This window comes from Teleopsis dalmanni, chromosome 1 (assembly GCF_002237135.1).
Source record: "Teleopsis dalmanni isolate 2A chromosome 1, ASM223713v2, whole genome shotgun sequence".
Taxonomy (NCBI): Eukaryota; Metazoa; Arthropoda; class Insecta; order Diptera; family Diopsidae; genus Teleopsis; species Teleopsis dalmanni.
Window position 1 is genome coordinate 15,323,001 of NC_051846.1, and position 19,636 is coordinate 15,342,636.

Consider the following 19,636-nt stretch of genomic DNA (forward strand, 5'->3'; position numbering starts at 1 on the left):
TAGGGCTGTCGGATCCTTAGTGCCCATTTTGCCCAAGGTACAAGCCTACCTTTTTAGTTGCATTATGCATTAAAAACGGTACTAATATTAAATATTTGTCAGAATGAATTAATTTGTCAGATATTGATGTTGGTAAAAAATTTTGACATATATGGGATAATAACCAGGTGAAGTTGCTGCATTTAAGATAAAGAATCTTGTTATCTCTTTAGCTTAAACTCTGGGTGTACTAGTTACAAAATTAAGATGATACAGCATTTTAACAGCATTCTGAACAATAACACTACAATAAAGTATTCTCACCAAACCAAAATGTATTGAAATGATTTGTTTCAAAATTTATTTATATTCTAATTCAAAGTAAATGTTGCACTTTATTAATGAAACTTCAGTTTTATATATTGTGCGTACATAAAAAAATAGATTTGCATATTCATGTTTTAGTTACTTATGAGCTAAAACGTTTATGTACGAGATTTTGGTTACGAGTAATGGAATGAGTTTCTTAATATTTGGTCTACTTACTTAGTATATATAAAGTATAGTATAGTTTAGAATAGTATATATATAAAGAAGGAGTATAGTTATTTAAATATGGATACTTTAACAAACACATTTGGGTTTAAATAGTTCAATAACATTTTCAACAAATGAAATTCAATTCGATTTTAAACAAAAACATAAACATATTGTATTTAAATAATTTTAATAGTGAAAAATTTATATATAATACAACTACTTTCAGCTTTTCAAATTTATACAGAATATATGTTTTAAAAGATTTCTGATTGAAAATAATATATATTATTTTATTTGTTCGGTTTTTACTCCTTACTTTTAAAAAGTATATTTAAAATTGAGTTGTAACAATAATCAGTCAGGATACAAGTAAAGTAATATCATAAATTTACTATAATTAAATCAATAGATAATTTTGCTAAACATTTTATTTAAAATACAATTATTATAAATGGAATTTTGTATTGCGATTTGAGTTTGAATCGAAAATGATGATTTAGAAAATAAATAAAATGCCAATACGAAATAAAATGACGAGTAATAACTGCTCAACAGTTAATTACAGTTAATTATAAGGAATTAATTTAGCCAAATTGTAGGACAGGTTTCATATAAAATAAGATTTTGAATATAACGTCATCACATGTTCCTCAGATTTGGATTTAATGATATAACAAAAATACTGTTGTGGAAGAATAAATTTTAAAATTTAGGCTACGATTTGGGTTGTGCAATTTGCACGCTTTGACAATGATTTGTTATTGACTGGTTTATTTGATATTTTGTTGCAATTAAATATAACTTATAATATTAGATCATTTCTAATAAAATAAAATATTTATGCATCAGATGCGCCTGAATGGTTGTCATTGTCATTATTATCTGATATTAATATGGTAGACTTTTGCTGTACTATATTTTCTGGTAGAGATGTCTTACGTTCTTCATTTATTGGCATTCCAGCTTTTTTCTCATCTTTGGTTACTGCATTAGTAGCAGTAATGGTAGACATTTGTTGCATTAACTTTTCAATTGGAGGCACTTGAATTTGTTTTGAATTCGAGGTATTTTCTAAATTATTTTCTACAATGTCCATAGTTGGAACATTGTCTATTTGTGCTAGTTTGTCTTTCGCAAACATTTTACGCTTACTTTTAAGTTCATTGCCATCCGGTTGAAGATCTTCTACTGCAAATTCATCTAGTTTTTTTTCTATTCTTTCGTCATTCTTTAAACGTGTTTGAAAATGATTATAATTGTCTAGAATAAATTTTGTGTCCGATTGTTTGAAATCAGTATCACTTGTTAAAGATGTTTTACTTTGTACATTTTTAACTATGCTATTATAACATTCTGTTTTCTCTTCTTCATAATCGCTCAAAGTTGAAGGAAAATCTGCAAAGAATTTTAAATGTTTTAAATGTTTTAAATTTTCTTAAAAATTGTTTTTATAATACAAACCTAAAGTATCTCTTTCGTCATTAACGTCAATTTTATCAATCAACTGTGTAATTTCCGTATTTTCTTCCTGAATGTTCAAGTTTTTTTTGATGATCTGTTCACTAGTTGATGGTTTACTATTTCTTCTGAAAATTGAGATCGTTGAAGATGTTATTTCACGTATATGCATTATTTCATGCCAAAGATTAGTTACAGCATATTTAATCATACTTATAACGGTGCTAAAGAAATGAAATATATTATGTTTTAGTTCATCAATTGTATCATATTCATTTGGTATTATTCCATCGACAGAACTTTCAAAATAACTAAACATAGGAAACCACACTCGTGTCCTTGTTGAATCATGCGACATCAACGCCTGAAATGAGAATAATTCCACATAATAATGTGCACATAAAAACTTCCAGTTAAAACATTCCCACCTGATTATTAGCTAATGTGTGGTAATAAAGGAATAAGCGCGATGTTATATAAAAGGCCACGAATACGTCTATGGAATAGTGCTCATGAGCAGCGAGTATAAAGAAAATGCCAAACATATTAAGCAGCCAGGAAAGCGTATGTAGAAAATATAAATTTCGAGGAGTATCTGTGTGTATGATACGAAAAAAAAACAAACGATATTGGTTAGAAATGGATTATATTAAAATGCTGTAACATTCTTCAGTAAAATTTCTTATTAATGATTACAGAATATTGAATATTGAATATTGACTTGTATAAACACAATTTTAACTTACATTCAGTAATGAAAAAATTCATTAGTGTCAGTGCCACTGTATGTCCACTAAACATATAGTCCCCACACGTGCGAACTCCTTGAATTGACATGCCTAGACCGGCCCAAATGGTATAAGCACGAAATATGCGTTTTTCCAAAGCTTCACCAAATGTTATACTAAAATTAGTAGTTAATTAAAAATTTTTTTTTTTTAATTTATAAAAAATTTATTTTACATAGTATCATCAAATGCGTAATCGCTTTGGTTGCATTGCAGATGAGCTCCAGGTACACTAAGTGAAGTTATTAACATTGTAACGCAACGTAGTAGAAAAACTGTACCGGCTAATGCAAAGAAACGTCTCAATAATACGGAACGATATTTATGAAATATTATAACAAAAGCCCACACGGAAAAAAGCAGAGTACCAGTTAATTCGCACATATGAAATGCCCATGGAATGTGCGGCACATTATCTAGAAATATATCTGGAAGCGGTGGATAACGTTTCATATCTGGCACACGTTCATGCACAATCACCATTACAAATGAGGTTATCCATGTCACAGCAAATGAATAAGCTGAAATATATGGCAAAATATTTTTCATAAATATATAAATATTGTATAATGTTATTAGTTAATGTTATTCAGTCAACTAAACCTCAATTAGCTGGAATATTATAAATAGAATTTTTTTCTTAAGATTTATTGAAATGAATATAAATATAATTATAAATTAAAGCAAGAATTAATTTGGTACATATTTACTACAACTAGATCCCTGGCTCGGATATCCAAATTTTTTAGAATTGTATTTTCACTATAATAAAAGCGGTAAAAATAGTATGTGAAACCTTAAATCTGATAAATAATAGATGAAAATTTAAATGAAATCTATGATATATCCACAAATAAATGCTGTTGTTGAAATCTTTATATAAACAATAACGTTATGCAAGTTGGGGCCTCTTAAAACAAAAAAGTCAACCGGTACCATTAAATATCAATGACACTTAACACCCCAATGTACCAAATTTTTCGTCTTCATTTAGATACCTTAGCATGAAATTGTTGAAACGTCACTTTTAATTAGAAAACTATGCTATCAGATTGATATTGTTGAATGAGTCTGTTGCAGTTAGAAGAAAGATAAAGAAGCTGCTTCAAATCTGTTTTAAATTTTACTTTTATAATAGCAAAAAAATACTCGCAACTTACGGAAGAAAACATGTTAAGCAACAACAATGCTCTTAAAATCTTCAGAGTTAGGTTTTACTCGCAAAAAATTTTAAGTCTTAAGTTTAAGTGCAGCCAACTTCAGAACTCAGTCTATTGTAAATGTTCACTAGGAAATATGTAGCAAAATTCCAGTCATACGTCCAAATCATATGAATATTTCATTTACTAATAAATTTAAATACATATAGTAAAAAACTAAATTAATTTAAATAAATAAGATAAAAATGCGTACCATTGCCCTTCTAATATTCATGTTGTTTTCTTTTATTTAAACTAATTAATTTCTAGTGTTTACAATTTTTGTAATTCATATTGTAAACAACACAACAAAAAACATATGTCCAAAGACAATCATTTAACATATTTTAAAAGTGATGCCAATTTGATTCAATCAGAGTCAATGTTGTTTTTTTACAACTCTATAAGAAAAAATTACGGCTATTAACTAGGACATGTTGTAAACTTTCTAGAATATGTTATTTGGCTCTAAGGCCTACTCATGGAGAGCTCCCTGTGTTTTATTAAAGGTTGGAAATCGTTATTAAACCTTCGAGCTTTATATGGCAACATAATAGGTGTCCACAAGTCTAAGTAGATCCTTAAGGTCTCTGTTACAATTCTCCGAAATGTTAATATTTCTAAGAAAATTTCTACTCTATATATTGACTGAAATGTAAGCAGAACTTATAAAAATATTAGAAACTCCTATAACAATTTTTATATATATTGTTTAATTATTGTTCTTTGTATTTCAAATAACCTTTGTAAGAGCGTTATGACATTGCCGAATATTCAATTCTATTTTAATCACATCAAAATAAATAATATTCTAATCAATAAATTATTTTCAGAAGAATTTATTGCATACGATAATTTTAATACACTTTCAATTTTATTTTAAGAAATTCCAAAAATACATAAAACTACATAACATAATTTAAAAGTTTTTCATCAAGAAAAGTTTTTTGAACCTCCCATTGAAATTTGTTTGTACGACAAGTTAAACGGTTTATAAAAATAACAAATTAAGCTTAAAAATATAATTTTTACTAGGTGCATCATACCCCTCCGAAACGTATGTGTGTCAAAGCAAGGTATGTGCTTTCGTAATTGAGTGTGACCAAAATATCAATCAAAGTCACGTCAACAAAGTAAATAATTGGAATGGTTACATCAATCGGTCAATCATTGATGTGACGAATGATTTATAAGGTACGAAGGCCTGTTTATTAGATAGGAAATTTTTGATACTCACAAGTAAAATTTTGATTTAATTTTTTTTTAAATTATTATTGAGCAAAATGAACTGATAAGCAAAGTTTACAAACCGTGGGGTATATAAGGTGTTAAAAGATTAAAATTTATTGCTAAATTGTTCTGTCGTAACTACCATAATTATTGATATTGATTTATACATGGAATTATGTATTTAAGTATCGTCTGAAATTAATATTTTAAGTATCTGAAAACACTTTTTTCTATATATAGTTTTCTAATAAAAATTTCATCTATTTATTTTAAAAATAATAAAAGTCTGAAATAGAGCCATAGATGGCCCAGAAAGTTTTAAGACAAAGCATAAAACATCTTTCCTTGCAAAAACTCGATCAGGCACCCAGGTGGGATTATTGAACATAACTTGAGTGTAGGTGAAAGAATATTGCCACCCCGATCTGATGCGAACATAAATCAACGATATTTAACTTAGTGTGTGCATTTTGGTAAAAGAAATGAAGGACGATATCTGAAGGATGAAACTGCAGGTAAACTGCGTGACAAGTAGTTACTTTAGCAAGTTGGCTATGTGGTAACGTCATTTCGGCGATGATAGTTCTTGTAGAAAGTGTAAAACATTTTTCATGCCCGATGATAAAAAATATGGAAATTGTTTTGACAAAAGCATATTATACTTCTGTACAATGAGCATTTTAACATAGATTCTGCATGAAAATAGTTTACATTTTAAAATTTTTAAAAAAAAAAAAAATCTTTCTGGTTGCATGGTTCTAATATATATAATTTATATCTAATTTGTGAGCGTCCTCTATATTAAAATTTAAAATTAAAAATTTTTTAGTGGTTTACATACATCATTTAGCTTTAACTAGTATATGCAGTTTACATAGATATATATAAAATGATATATATCAAAAATGAACTATTTTGACATGTGCCGTAGTGAAAAAAGTTGCTAAAAATGCAGGTTTTTTTATTTTTTATTATTTATAAAACAAGATAAAACTTTATTTGAAAATAATGCAATATTCTACAATAGATAGATTTCGTTGGTCACGATGGTTCAGTGCTTGTTTTTTATATTAGGTACCTTTTAAGAATATGTTTTATGTCTTGTATTTACTATTTCAAACACATTTGCTGAAAAGTTTAGTAATTTTATTACCTGCGTTTTTAATTTTCCATTAAGCTGATCATTTATGATTTACATTTACAAAAATTTGTTCTAAATTGTTTGTTTATATACGAATTTCTTTTAAATAAACAAAATCAAATGAGTTCAAATTTAAGAACATTAATGTGTAAGTGGATTGTCCATAAATATATGAATACATATTACGATTCCATATTATCGTTAAATAAATGATAAAATAGGCAATGTATCTTTACGCCCAAATGAGTATTATCAACTCGCTCATGATAATGATGTTTTTAACTATTATATGTACATATATTATCTATTATTTCAGAACGAAACAAATATAGATTAGAAACATTTAACAATATTTAGACAAACGAACTTTTTATGATTTTCAAAATGCTTATATTATTCAACATATAGCAACAAACATAAGAAATATTGACGTCGAGGATTTTATATAACGAATGAACTCAATTATTATATATATGCTATTTTCTGGAGGAATATGTATAAATAAACATAATTAAAAAAAACTCAAAAATAATATATGATATGCATATATGTGCCTATATGTCCGTATATTAAATATTATATAAGCTTTCAAATTTTATATAGAGAATAATACAATTCTACTATATAGACCTGCAAATATTATTTTAAGTCTATTCATTTTAAATACAATACTTTTGAGAACTGACTTTTGAATCAACAAAATTTATAAAATAATTACCAATATTTTAGCAAAGCAGACTGAGAGTAGAAAGGATAATTATAGTTGATAAATCCATACTTATTCTAACTTATTCTTATTCTAATTGATTATGATTTTTGATTAAGCAGTTTTATGTGTCTTCGCTTTTTTGATTGCCAATAGTGAGTTGTTAAACGCTTCCACATCCTAATATAATATGAAATTAATATCCTATAAATATTTATTTTTAAAGTTATAGAAAGGATATTTCTTTTTGTCTGTGTTAACAGCTGACTACCTCATAATTAGATTCTATTAATTAACAAATTTGACGCATTTCACCATATCCCATTAAATAGTTAAGGAAAAAAAATTGCCTTTTACAGTAAAATTTTCATAGTGAGTTAGAAATTGCCTGATTTCTAAAATCAGGTGCCACTGCGTTTTTAAAAGTTATTATAAACTTTTCGTGCAGTAATTAAATAAATTTCTCATAAAATGAAGTCTTGAAAATAATGGAAATTCATACTAAAATGGTAATTGTGTTAAGTGAATTTACTCATTTAAAAACATTGGATGAATAAACAAAACATTTGAAATCGTGCCACAAATACTTAGGTCTACCACCATGATCCTAGTTTTAAACAACGGACAAAATAGACACGAGAACCCGGCTTTTCGACTTCAAAGCGAATTCGAGTGTTAAGTAGGTTTCAAAACAAATTTTTTGCCATACAATACGAATTATGTTGATATATTAAGCCCAAACTGGTTAAACAATTGAGTTAAAATATTATTAAACTTTTTGGACCAAGAATTGTGCAACAACCAATCTATTTGCCAGATTAAGCTCAACTTTGGCTTTTCTTACATTTTAAAAAATTCCTTCGTTAAAAACGATTTTTGCAAAGGGGAAGTTTGTCGTATGGGTAAGTGTCGTATGTTTGCAGAACTTTCGGAAAAGGATTACAAAGATTTTTGTAGGGCTATACTGCAGTCACAAAATATTCATTTTAATATACAATACAATTTAACTTGGTTTCATATATATATGGTATGTATATAATTTAATATGAAAAGAAATATTAAAAAAATCCAATGGAATTAATATTAAAAACTAAAATGGTTTTTGATCAACGATACAAATTCAAGGAAATATTTTATTTTTATTATTTTTAACAATAATATCGGAATTATTTTCCAATATTATAATTGACAAATGGCCCCGCTACCAATAAAGAAATTACTTTGTAAACAAATCAGTTTTGATACATGTATGTATGTATGTGTGTGTGTATTGACAACAAAGTAAAGAAAGCGCAGTAATAAGGCAAATGACTGATAGCGATTGGATTTAATGAATAAAAACGTAAAATAAATATTATATAGTGAATGGCAAAACAACCAGCAAAAAATGAAATTGTTTTCGTTTTATCATTTACTAAAAGTACTGCTGAAGTACACTTTCACGTATGGCCTTGGCACTTGAGCCATATTTGTTATCTTAGCGACATACATATTTTGTTTACGGAAAATAGTTAGTTTACAGATATTCTCTATTGAAATCAAAAGATAACTTACCTAAACTAATAGCGGTTTTAAAGAGTTCTTGAGGTATATGAGTAGCTCGTCCATCAATGGAAAGCGGTGGTGATATATCACAATCTGTTCTGCTATGAATAAAACTGCAAGTGCAAATAGATCCTTCACTAGCAGCATTATTTCGTAAATGCCTATGCACTGGAGATGATTCCATCGATTCTTGCGACAGAAGCGTTGTGGCAGATGTTGAGTTAATGGAAATTCCATGTGTGCTAGTGAAAGCTTGCGATTTCTGTACTTGCGGTGAGTTTTGTGTTTGCAGTGCATGAACCATAAGCCATAGTTTTTTTAGTTCACCGAATGAAAGTTTATAGTTCATACGAAAACGAAAATCGCGTATATCATTTTCTGTAAGAGTTAGCAGCACTTGCCCATCGACTCCTTCTCTTTCTATGCAATAAATTACGTTGTCAGAAAGGTGCTTTACTTTTGCCCATGTTTTAACATCCGTCATGTTCCATTTAAATACTTCCTCAGCACTTTTTTCTGTCATATTAGCAGATGACTCAGATTCTTTTTTATAATATTAAACATTAAAGAGAAATCTTCAGCTAAAATTATTTAAAATTATTTACTAAGCAACACAGAAAACTACACAAATCCTCTTAATTTTTTAATAATGTCTTTTCTTATTGGCGGCTATTTTAAATATTTGTAATTTATTTTCTTACACACGCGATTAAACTTAAAACTTTAAACCACACTTCTCTACTGCCAAAAAGTTAAAATTACATTTATGCACTGATTACATTTTATGTTGTTTTTATTGACATTTGCAAATTTTCTCATTTGACTTCTCTCCACATTACAAACAGCAGTGGTATAAAAGAATAACTGGGTGCGACACTCAATATCTCAGGCATGGAAAGTTAAATTCAAATAAGAAAATTTTAAATTTCCATAAAATATATACATACATGAATTAGAATTTTTGTTTGAAAAATCTTTTCATCTTCAATACACAACTTTTAATAATACTTAATATATGTATTTTTTTTCTGGGATCTAGCACTTAATTCAATAAAATAATTCTTTATTGTCAAAATTATATCTCTATGCTATATTATTATGAAAATTATAAAATTTTTATTAGTAAATTTGACAAACCCGCTTATAATGTTTATTTGAACTTGAAGATATCTTAGATGCTTTCATTTATCAATTTCTTTAATAATATGAATGTGCAACTTATTTATTATACCATAACTAAATGAAGTTGTATTTTTTGTTTTAGTTTTTAATTCTCTAACTATACGATTATTATAAAAAAATGCTTAATTTAATTAAGTAATAAACAATAATCCAATCAAAGTGTAAAAAGGTGTTATGAAGAAACCTCGCAATAATAGAGAGTAAATGTGCTTAAGTGCACTGACTCAACTAGCCTCAACATAATAAACTAACTTCACATTGTTAACTTCTTGCCATTGAAAATATTGACTACTATTTTAAGCAGGATGCATTTTTTTTAATTGAAATTTAAATAATATAGCATTCAATTTTTTTATATATTATAAGAATACTTAATCAGTCTAATATATTTCATTTTAAACTACCATCTGTAAAATCAGACAAAAGTTAAAGCAAATTCGTTGCCCTTTCAGTTTTACACACCACTACAAATATAATATTTAACGTCTACATTCTAAAAACTGAACTTAGTAAAGTAAATCAAAAAAATTTTTTTTTGAATTATTTATTATAGCGACAGTTTATTTAATATTATAATTATAAAAAGCAAAAAATCTTAAGCTAAACAATTTTAAAAACTGTTGGTTTTCTCATAAAAGAAATTCATTCAACTCCAAAATTAATTTAAACGAAGTTAATACATCAAAATTTTAAGAGTATTGAAAGTTAATCTTCTTTTATAAATTCTTGATATATAATATATATATTTACGCATAAAATATATTAGTAAATTTTATATAGAAATTGAATTTATAGTTTCTGTGCAATATTTGTAAGTGCTATGCAAAATGAATTATTTCTTTTAATTATTTATATAGATATTTGTAATATGCTATGCAAAATGAATTATTTCTTTTAATTAAAAATATAGATGCTGTTGCTATTATCGCTTTCGCATCTAATTTTGTTCAAAGATTATGATCTCAGATTTCGTTATTTTCTTTCTTTTTTATATATTTTATTGTATCATAATATTTTTCATGAAATAAGATTATTATAATATACATTTATATAAGCAAAATTTTATTACGATAAACATTAATTTAAATTTAATATAAGCATTTTTCATACGAAATAGGCTTTTTGAATGTGGCTGCATTTCTTATTATTTATAGTACCAGCACTTCATTTGGTATAGAAGAAACTGTTTAACTGTTTAAAAATATATATTTCATATTTATCTATATATTTGTTATATTAGTTCAGCTTTCAACTTTCAACTTGAATTCGAACATAAATTAGAAATCAATTCCTTTTATAGAAATATATAAAATAAAAATATTTAACTCATGTTGACGGCATTTGATATTATGTATATTCATAGCTAGCAGTCCTTTTTTACTCTTTATAAACTGATGTGTCCATTGGACTGGCTGGCTGTGCAAATGATGTGGAGGAGCTTGTATTAGTTGGCGTAAAAGCTGAAAGCGAAGAATTACTTGTATTCATTATACTTGAAGAGCTACTGGACGAGCTGTTTAAATTTATGTTAATTGGATTGGAAGCAGTCTGATTTAAGACATTGCTTGCATTTACATTAAAAGTGGTAGTGTTTGATGAATTACCACCACTGAGTAATGATGCTGAATTGAAAGCTCCACTGGCTCCATAATTTAAACGATCGCTATTGATACCCGATAGAAAACCACTAGACGCAGTTGTTGCTGAAAACAGAGAGTTTGAGTTTAAGTTAGCACTAGGACCACCTGTACTCGACCCTAGCACATTTGGAGCAGACGTATTCAATCCTAACATTGGTGTAGGTAAAGCAGGTTTGATAAAGCGTTCACTTGCTCTCCGATTCTGTAAAAAAAAAAAATAATGTAATAATACAAATATTTCCAGATTAAATTGTTAATTAAAACATACCACAATTTGACCACAAGCATAACAACGATTCTGTTGTGCTGTACCTGGACTTAATGGACGACTGTTTGAGGGACTATTAGAAACTGGACTACTTATAGTACGTTGGCGATGGCGTTGAGCGGCAGCTGTATTTCCGACAAGTGGATTTCCTCCAGCCATTAAGCTTTCATTATAGAAACGTTCCTCATCCATTTCTAGCGAAGACTCAGATTCAGATAAATGTCGACAAAGAGCTTCCCTACGTTCAACTTCCAGTTTAAGTTTACGCTACACAAAAATAATATTTATATTAAATATTATTAAAAATATTAAATATGTTTTAAAGACAGAAAATATATTCAAAGCATTTATTAAGAAATGATTAAAATATAGAAATTTTTAATCAAATATATATCAATAATAATTACAAATATAGTATTACTTACATTTTCCTCGCGTATATTTTTTTCTTCCTGTGCAAATTGTTGCATTTTAATAGTTGTTTCTTTTTGTGCAGCCGCTAAATTGGCACGTAATCTTATCACCTCCGAGCGTAAAGTTTGAACATGTGAAGTAAGATGAGAAGCAGTGTCCCCATTGGCATTAGTAATATCACGTGGTGTGGTGGGATCTGAAACTGGTTGATCAAGTTTTATTTGCAATGAACGTTTCTCTGTTTCTAATTTATCCATGCGCTTCCACAATTTATTCACTAACGCTTCTTGCTCCTGTTCCAACGTGTTTTCTAATTCAACCATCTCTCTCCGCAATTGTTCCAAGTTAGTTTGCTTGTTGTCAGTTTCGGCTTGCAGTTTTTCAATTTTGCGCATTAATTTGTTGACAAGACATTCTTGTTCTTGTTCTAATGTTTGTTCTAGTTTACATTTTTCTTGACGTAACTATGCATGAAAAAATTGTAATTTGTGTTTCATTCTTAGTTATGCTAGTAAATGTTAAGACTTACTTGATCTAATTTACGTGATAAATCATTTGTTAAACATTCCTCCTCACGTTCATAATGATGCGCCAAAGTCTCTTTTTCCTTTTTCAATGCTTGAATTTTTTTTAGTAATGTATTCGATATATATTCTTCTTCTTGTTCCGCTTTTGCTTGCTATATAAACATAATTTTTTTTATTTATTTAAATAAATATTACAATTTCGAATATTTATATTTACAATTATAACTGAAGCTTGTTTTAGTGTTCTATTCTCTTCCTGCACCACTTTACATTTGATTTTAAATGTGTCTAATTCAGCTTTTAGAACTCTGAAAATAGGAAAGATTTTAATATTAATAATGACGTATTATATAAATGAATATATATTGGAATTTACTTATTCTGCTGCGTGAGTGATTCTATTCTCTTTTGCAATTGTTCTCTAGATACTGGACTTGGTGGCAGCATGCTTCCCCCATCTAAAGAACTTTCCGATTCACATGGGCTTTCCATTACTAGCCAAAAAAAAACCAATATAAAACAAATTTAATAGGATTATTTTATAAAAATATGTGTAAAAAATATTCAATTACTAGTGGAGTATCGATCTGTTTCTTTTTATTTCAATGCATACAAAAATATTTCAGCAATGTTTGAGTAATCGAAACATTTTTATTACAATTATATTATTTGAATATCAAATAGAAATACGTTTTTATAAAATGTTTTTCAAAAATCGTTGAGAAGAAAAACCTTAACCGATTATGCATTTCTCAATATATTGAACAAAGGAATAACTACAGAATTGATTACATTTATATTTATTCATACATGTCAGAATGTCTCTTGAATGATGCATCAATTCTGCTTATCTCAAAAAAAAAAAAAAAAAAAAAAATTATATAAAAATAAAAAAATAGCTCCTTATAAGCTTTTGATTATGGTAGGGTTATGCATGTTGACCTTAAAAAATTTACTTTGCCCTTGATTAAACACTGATATGTATGTATGTACATTAAATGCAATTTGCATCATACATTACTTATATAAAAAATACTACTAGATTATTTTTTATATTAAGTTTTATGTGGTTATTAAGCTTAAATTACTATTTTTTCATAAATTGAACGAAATATGCATTACAATAGGTTATTCCACAATATAGTCTGTTGATATTTTACATAAATGTATTATCACAACTTTTTCTTAAATCGACCATAATTACATTTCTTATTAGAATTAGAACGATTTCTATTAGATAAAATGCAATAAACGTTTACAATTTCAAACGAAAATATAAATTGAGTACGCAAGTACTTGTACTTTTGATTTTCTTTTTTTCATTTTGTCGATAACTTTTTTTTCTCTTACTTGTCTGTCCTGTACAATTAAAATGACTTCATTCAAATTTAAAAGTTTTTAATATAATTGTTATATTAGGAAACATATATTTAGCATTTTAGGTATTCAAATTTTTGTTGAAAATTAAAACGAAGAGAAACAATTCCGTTTTACATTTTACATTACCTGAATTCTAAGTTCCTTTTTGATTCACTTGCTTAGCTGCTGCTTCTTAATTTGAACCGTTCACAACTTCAAATATAATATCTTAAAAATGTTCTTTATATATATCAGATACTGTAATTTTATCTTTTATTTTGTTTTATTAAAAATTTATTAAATCCTTTTGTAAAACAGTTTATGCAAATAAAATATGTATTTTCAGGCAAATCACTAAAATACTTCCCTACATTTGTGTCATATATTTGATGAAGTTGGTGCTGCCGGATGAGTTGTAATTAAAATAATACGTGTTTAAACCATGTAGGTGAGAAGTTTAACATAATACGTATTAAAAACTGAAATACATTTTATGAAGTCTTTAATTTTTTTCTGATAAAATTTTATAAGTTTATAATACGTAGACGTAATTTGTTAATTTATATTTTTCTTAATTATTTTAGACTTTATCAATAACTAAAAAGATATCTCATATCTTTTAGTACTATGTTCAGACAAACTTTAATTTCACAAAAATCTTAATTTCGTCTTCGTTTCAGCGAAGTTAACTTGCTTTTTCCATAAAAAATTCAGGTTTAAGGTTAGAACGACTTTAACGAAAATGGCATTTTGAGGCTGAAACGAGGCTGAAATTAATTGAAATTTCAAATACAACTATGCGCAAGATAAATTTTAAGCAAAAGATAAGTTCAGATAAAGAAAAAGTGTTGTTTTTTCAAATAAATGTCAATGACAGTTGATTTCAATTAAACCGAGAAAATATTTTGGAACTAGTGCAAATATTTAATTTTAAATATAGAGAAAAAACTGTAACTGTATTAAGCGCCTAAGAAAATAAAAATTTAAATTAATTGTTCCTTATTATTCCTTATTAATATACAAAAATAATAGAAAAATGAGATAAAAAAATGTCCATTGGTTTGCAGTGCAAAATACCAAAATTCAGTTTTGTCTATAAACGATAGAAAGTTTTCTATTGTCTATTAACAATAGACAAACCACAATAGGCACTACTGTTTAACATAGACCTTTAATTGTTATTAAAATGCTTTTAATTTCAATAATCATATACGTTTCGTTAATTGAATTATTTAAAGTAGCTAGCCTGGAATGAAAGTAATACTTCCGTTAATTGCGCTGTCAATATCAACTTGAACGGGCTTTAGTATTGTGTTTACATTATACCACTATTAGTAAGTTAGTGCTTTTTCTTAGTATGTCACAGTAATTGCACAATTATGCAGTATTTAGTAATTAAGTATATTATAATATCATATGAGTTCAATGTATATATATTATATAACACTATAGCAATGTAATTAAGAAAAAATGTTATATATTTAAAAATCTTTGAAAGTAATATATATATATATTCAATTCTATTGCATTCACATATATATATACTAAAATTACTTACAAACTCATTGCTAATTCACAAGACCTGTGGCCAAACATATGATTTTAAAAATACTTTCAAAACATATGGTAACTCTTCTTTAACTATCAAAAATTATGTTAGTAACGTCAAAACAATTTTCGCACGTGTGGAAACTGTTTTTTTTTTTTGGAGTAATTAAGAGCTAAGGATATATAACTTGAAAAACTAAGGTTTTAGAAGCAAATAATGCTAGATCAAGATGGTATGGACAAAAAGAAATCTCACCGTCAACGGCAATCCGGTATTAAAGCCGAAAAAAAGAAAGTCAAAGCCAAGAAAGATTTAAATCAAAAGGAGGAGAATCTTACCGCTCGACAAAGAAATCCTAAAGCTTTTGCTATCAACTCAGCACAGCGTGCGGAACGTAATTTTCGTCGTAAAGAAGATTTAACAGCAAAAAAGCAGCACATACCTGTAGTGGATCAGACTCCTGATGAACCTCCACCAGTTTTAATTGCTGTAGTAGGACCCCCTAAGGTGGGCAAGACAACTTTAATAAACAACTTAATTAAAAATTTTACACGCACTAATGTTACAGAAATACGTGGACCAATAACCATTGTAACCTCCAAAAAGCGACGTATAACTTTATTGGAGTGCAACAATGATATAAATTCAATGATTGATGTATCGAAATGTGCTGATTTAGTGTTGTTGTTGTGCGATGCAAGTTATGGATTTGAAATGGAAATATTTGAATTTTTAAATATTTGCCAGGTGCATGGCATGCCTAAAATAATGGGTGTGCTAACGCATTTGGATATGATACGTAATCCAAAACAGTTACGAAAACGGAAGAAAGAGCTAAAACATCGTTTCTGGACTGAAGTTTATGATGGCGCAAAACTGTTTTACCTATCAGGTATATTGCATGGCGAGTATTTGCGTAATGAGGTTAAAAATCTTGGTCGTTTCATTTCGGTTATGAAATTTCGTCCGTTACAATGGCGAGGAGCACATAGCTATTTGTTGGTAGATCGTGTTGAAGACGTCACAAATACTGATACTATAAGAAGGGATGCCAAATGTGATCGCGAAGTTGTACTGTATGGATACGTACGTGGTGTGCCTTTAAAACAAGAACATATGGTACACATCGCTGGCCTAGGTGACATGCGGATAGAGGAATTAAGTCAAATACCGGATCCCTGTCCTTTACCCGGTACTGAAAAGAAAAGAAGTCTTTTGGAGAAGGAAAGACTGTTGTATGCGCCAATGTCAGGCGTTGGAGGAATTGTTTATGATAAAGATGCTGTATATATTGAATTACAAGGTTCACATAGCCATAAAGAGAGAAATGAAATCTCTGCAGAACAAGATAAATTAGTTGGAAAGTTGATTGAGAAGAAGCAGACTGTTGATGAACAAATTCAAGAGCAAGAATTTAAATTGTTCTCTGATGGTGTGGCCATTAAGTCTAAAGATTTTAAAGATGATAATATAAATGAAGATATAACAGAAAGTGAAGATTCCGGTTTAGATGAAGACGAGGATGAAGAAATTGACAATGATAATGAAAACAGTTATAATATGGGATGGAATGCTGAAGAAAGCAATGAGGAAAATGAAGCTATAAGTGGTGATGAAAGTGAGTCATCTGATGAGGATTATCAAAACACAGAAAATTTCGCATTATCCAGTGGAAATGACGATAGTGATGCAGACTCAGAAAATAATAAAAAGGAAGTAATGGAAAATAGTATGAGTTGGAAAGAAAATTTGGCTCAAAAAGCGCGAGACGCATTTTTGCAAAGACATTCTGAATCACGAAATCTAATGCGTTTAGTCTATGGTTGTTATACACAAAACAAAAGTGTGAGTAATTAAAGTAATTAAGCATTCCAAAATTTAATGTGTATATATAAATTTTAGACAAAAAAAGAAGAAAATAATGATTCCGATACTGAGGATGAATTAGGTGGACTTTTTAAAGTTGTAACAAAAAAACAGAAAGATATTCACAAAGAGAAAGACATGCGAGATAAGGAAGAACAGTGCTTCTTTGAAGATTTATCAGGTAAGGCTAATTTTGTTTGTTACAAATATTTTTTTTCAATGTTTATAGGGCTTTCAAATCAAATACTACAGTATACTTAGCAATAGAAGAGACAGATTGAAAAATAATAAATTTACAAATAAGTTTCCAATTTAGGAAAATACATATTAAATATATGAAGATAAAAAAATTGGTGAATAAATAATTAATTCAAAACGGTTTTAGGTACTACGCGAAATTGGCTAAATGATGACCAAAAAGAATTAATAAAGAATTGTTTTGTTACTGGCAAGTGGAAAGCTTCTGAGGATGCTGAAAATCTTTTACGTCTTGATGATATGAGTGATGCGGAAAGCGAGGTTTATGGAGATTTTGAGGACTTAGAGACTGGTGAAAAACATACTGGAAAGCCAGTTGAAGAGCACATGGAACACATGGATGATCAAAATGAAACGAAGGAAATATCTGAAGAGACTGGTAAACGAAAAATAACAAGGGTGGAGGAAGAAAATCTTACAAAAGCGGAAATAATGGCAAAAAAATTAAAGCTAAAAGCTAAATTTGACGCAGAATACGACAATAAAGGGCAAAAAGAAGATGATGGACGTATTACCGGTGATCATGATTATTATGAAAGTCTTAAAGCAGAAGCACAGAAACAGTCGCAGCTAAATAAAAGTGAATTTGAAAATTTAGATGCAGATTTACGTGTTCAAATCGAAGGTTATCGTGCTGGAATGTATGTTCGTTTAGGTAGGTTGAAATGAATTTTTTTTCAAAATATATTCTAAATAGTTTTAATATTTCAGGTTTTAGAAATGTGCCTTCTGAATTTATAGAACATTTTGATGCTACCTATCCGGTGCTGGTAGGTGGCTTAAATTTGTCTGAAGAAAATGTTGGATTTGTAAACTGCAAAGTAAAGAAGCATCGTTGGTATAAAAAAATATTGAAAACAGGAGATCCAATTATTATTTCTATGGGTTGGCGAAGATTTCAGACAGTAGCCGTGTTTGCTAAGATAGAAGACAATTTTCGACATCGTTACCTTAAATATACACCAAATCATGTAACTTGCAGTATGACTTTTTGGGGTCCCATTACACCTCAAAATACTGGATTTTTAGCGTTGCAAAGTGTACAGCACGATTTAGAGGCTATGAAACGTCTGGGATTTCGCATAGCTGCGACAGGTTGTGTTACGGAGCTGGATAAATCTACTCAAATAATGAAGAAATTGAAATTGGTTGGACATCCATTTAAAATATACAAAAAATCAGCATTTATAAAAGGTATGTTTAATACTACGTTGGAAGTAGCTAAATTTGAAGGTGCCAAAATAAAAACCGTGTCTGGTATTAGAGGACAAATAAAGAAGTCTCATCACACACCTGAGGGAAGCTTTCGTGCAACATTTGAAGACAAAATTTTATTAAGTGATATTGTTTTTTGTCGTACATGGTTCCGTGTTGATGTGCCTCGTTTTTATGCACCAGTAACTTCGTTATTACTGTGTGGAGAAGAGAAATTGCAATGGCAGGGTATGAAGACTTTGGGTCAACTAAAGCGAGAACGTGAGATTCGCAACGAAGTTCAAACCGACAGTCTGTATACGGAAATCAAACGGCAGCCTAAAGTGTTTAAACCATTGGTAATTCCAAAAGCTCTACAACGCGCATTACCTTACAAAGACAAGCCTAAAATGGGGCCGTTACATCCAGGAAAAACAATTGAACAAAAACGAATTGCAGTTATTAATTCACCACATGAACAGAAGGTAGCAAAAATGATTAAAATGATGGAAACTAACTACCAAGAGAAACGCCTTAAAGATAGAAAAGATACTCGACTTCGATTAAAGAAATTTCGAGCCGAAAAACGTGTTGATGAATTTCGAAAAAACAAACGACAGAAAGAGTTACGCAAAAAAGTCTCACGTGCCCTTAGTAAAATGCGCAGCAGGCAACAAACATAATGCTAAATTATATTGTTCAAATTTTTGTATATTCAAAATGAAAATCAGCAAAATGGAAATATATTTTATAAAGATTGTTACAAATTTTATCTAAAATAGACAATTTATAC

The 19,636-nt window shown here is 28.6% G+C and overlaps 3 protein-coding genes across 10 annotated transcripts; 1 reads left to right on the forward strand and 2 right to left on the reverse strand.

Annotated features, from left to right (window-relative positions):
• Window positions 1–961: 961 nt before the first annotated feature.
• LOC119672583 (sphingomyelin synthase-related 1) lies at window positions 962–9,787 on the reverse strand. Of its 4 annotated transcripts, none has more exons than XM_038083676.1 (7): window positions 9,724–9,787; window positions 8,596–9,167; window positions 2,941–3,286; window positions 2,724–2,881; window positions 2,406–2,572; window positions 1,981–2,341; window positions 962–1,914 (listed from the first exon to the last, which is right to left on the reverse strand). In XM_038083676.1, the coding sequence occupies exons 2-7, from the start codon at window positions 9,107–9,109 to the stop codon at window positions 1,358–1,360; spliced, it is 2,103 nt and encodes a 700-aa protein (XP_037939604.1). In that variant the 5' UTR covers window positions 9,110–9,167; window positions 9,724–9,787; the 3' UTR covers window positions 962–1,357. The 4 variants fall into 4 exon arrangements, with proteins under 4 accessions (XP_037939604.1, XP_037939603.1, XP_037939602.1 ...); XM_038083675.1 differs by lacking the exon at window positions 9,724–9,787 and adding an exon at window positions 9,534–9,550; XM_038083674.1 differs by lacking the exon at window positions 9,724–9,787 and adding an exon at window positions 9,288–9,482.
• Window positions 9,788–10,844: 1,057 nt separating this feature from the next.
• Window positions 10,845–16,039, reverse strand: LOC119672760 (coiled-coil domain-containing protein 6). 4 transcript variants are annotated; one of them, XM_038083884.1, is made up of 8 exons: window positions 15,968–16,039; window positions 14,124–14,204; window positions 12,994–13,111; window positions 12,835–12,925; window positions 12,620–12,769; window positions 12,102–12,554; window positions 11,677–11,943; window positions 10,846–11,610 (listed from the first exon to the last, which is right to left on the reverse strand). In XM_038083884.1, exons 3-8 carry the CDS (start codon window positions 13,107–13,109, stop codon window positions 11,146–11,148), a joined length of 1,542 nt encoding a protein of 513 aa, XP_037939812.1. In that variant the 5' UTR covers window positions 13,110–13,111; window positions 14,124–14,204; window positions 15,968–16,039; the 3' UTR covers window positions 10,846–11,145. The 4 variants fall into 4 exon arrangements, with proteins under 4 accessions (XP_037939813.1, XP_037939814.1, XP_037939812.1 ...); XM_038083885.1 differs by lacking the exons at window positions 14,124–14,204; window positions 15,968–16,039 and adding an exon at window positions 13,968–14,062 and having other exon boundaries at window positions 10,845–11,610; XM_038083886.1 differs by lacking the exons at window positions 14,124–14,204; window positions 15,968–16,039 and adding an exon at window positions 13,190–13,209 and having other exon boundaries at window positions 10,845–11,610.
• LOC119672759 (ribosome biogenesis protein BMS1 homolog) lies at window positions 15,599–19,602 on the forward strand. Of its 2 annotated transcripts, XM_038083882.1 has the most exons (5): window positions 15,942–16,032; window positions 16,094–17,370; window positions 17,428–17,572; window positions 17,777–18,304; window positions 18,361–19,602. In XM_038083882.1, the coding sequence occupies exons 2-5, from the start codon at window positions 16,174–16,176 to the stop codon at window positions 19,524–19,526; spliced, it is 3,036 nt and encodes a 1,011-aa protein (XP_037939810.1). In that variant the 5' UTR covers window positions 15,942–16,032; window positions 16,094–16,173; the 3' UTR covers window positions 19,527–19,602. The 2 variants fall into 2 exon arrangements, with proteins under 2 accessions (XP_037939809.1, XP_037939810.1); XM_038083881.1 differs by having other exon boundaries at window positions 15,599–17,370.
• The last annotated feature ends 34 nt before the right edge of the window (window positions 19,603–19,636 follow it).

Bases quoted from the DNA above. Each gene is read 5' to 3' on its own strand.
- LOC119672583 (XM_038083676.1), bottom strand. From the start codon at position 9,109: ATGACAGAAAAAAGTGCTGAGGAAGTATTTAAATGGAACATGACGGAT. The intron at 3,287-8,595 runs GTAAGTTATCTT...CATATATTTCAG, and splicing joins TAAAACCGCTATTAGTTTAG to CTTATTCATTTGCTGTGACA. The intron at 2,573-2,723 runs GTAAGTTAAAAT...TCATACACACAG, and splicing joins GAATTTTTTCATTACTGAAT to ATACTCCTCGAAATTTATAT.
- LOC119672760 (XM_038083885.1), bottom strand. From the start codon at position 13,109: ATGGAAAGCCCATGTGAATCGGAAAGTTCTTTAGATGGGGGAAGCATG. The intron at 12,926-12,993 runs GTAAATTCCAAT...TCCTATTTTCAG, and splicing joins TCACTCACGCAGCAGAATAA to AGTTCTAAAAGCTGAATTAG. The intron at 12,555-12,619 runs GTAAGTCTTAAC...TTTCATGCATAG, and splicing joins TATCACGTAAATTAGATCAA to TTACGTCAAGAAAAATGTAA.
- LOC119672759 (XM_038083881.1), top strand. From the start codon at position 15,742: ATGCTAGATCAAGATGGTATGGACAAAAAGAAATCTCACCGTCAACGG. The intron at 17,371-17,427 runs GTGAGTAATTAA...TATAAATTTTAG, and splicing joins GTTATACACAAAACAAAAGT to ACAAAAAAAGAAGAAAATAA. The intron at 17,573-17,776 runs GTAAGGCTAATT...AAACGGTTTTAG, and splicing joins CTTCTTTGAAGATTTATCAG to GTACTACGCGAAATTGGCTA.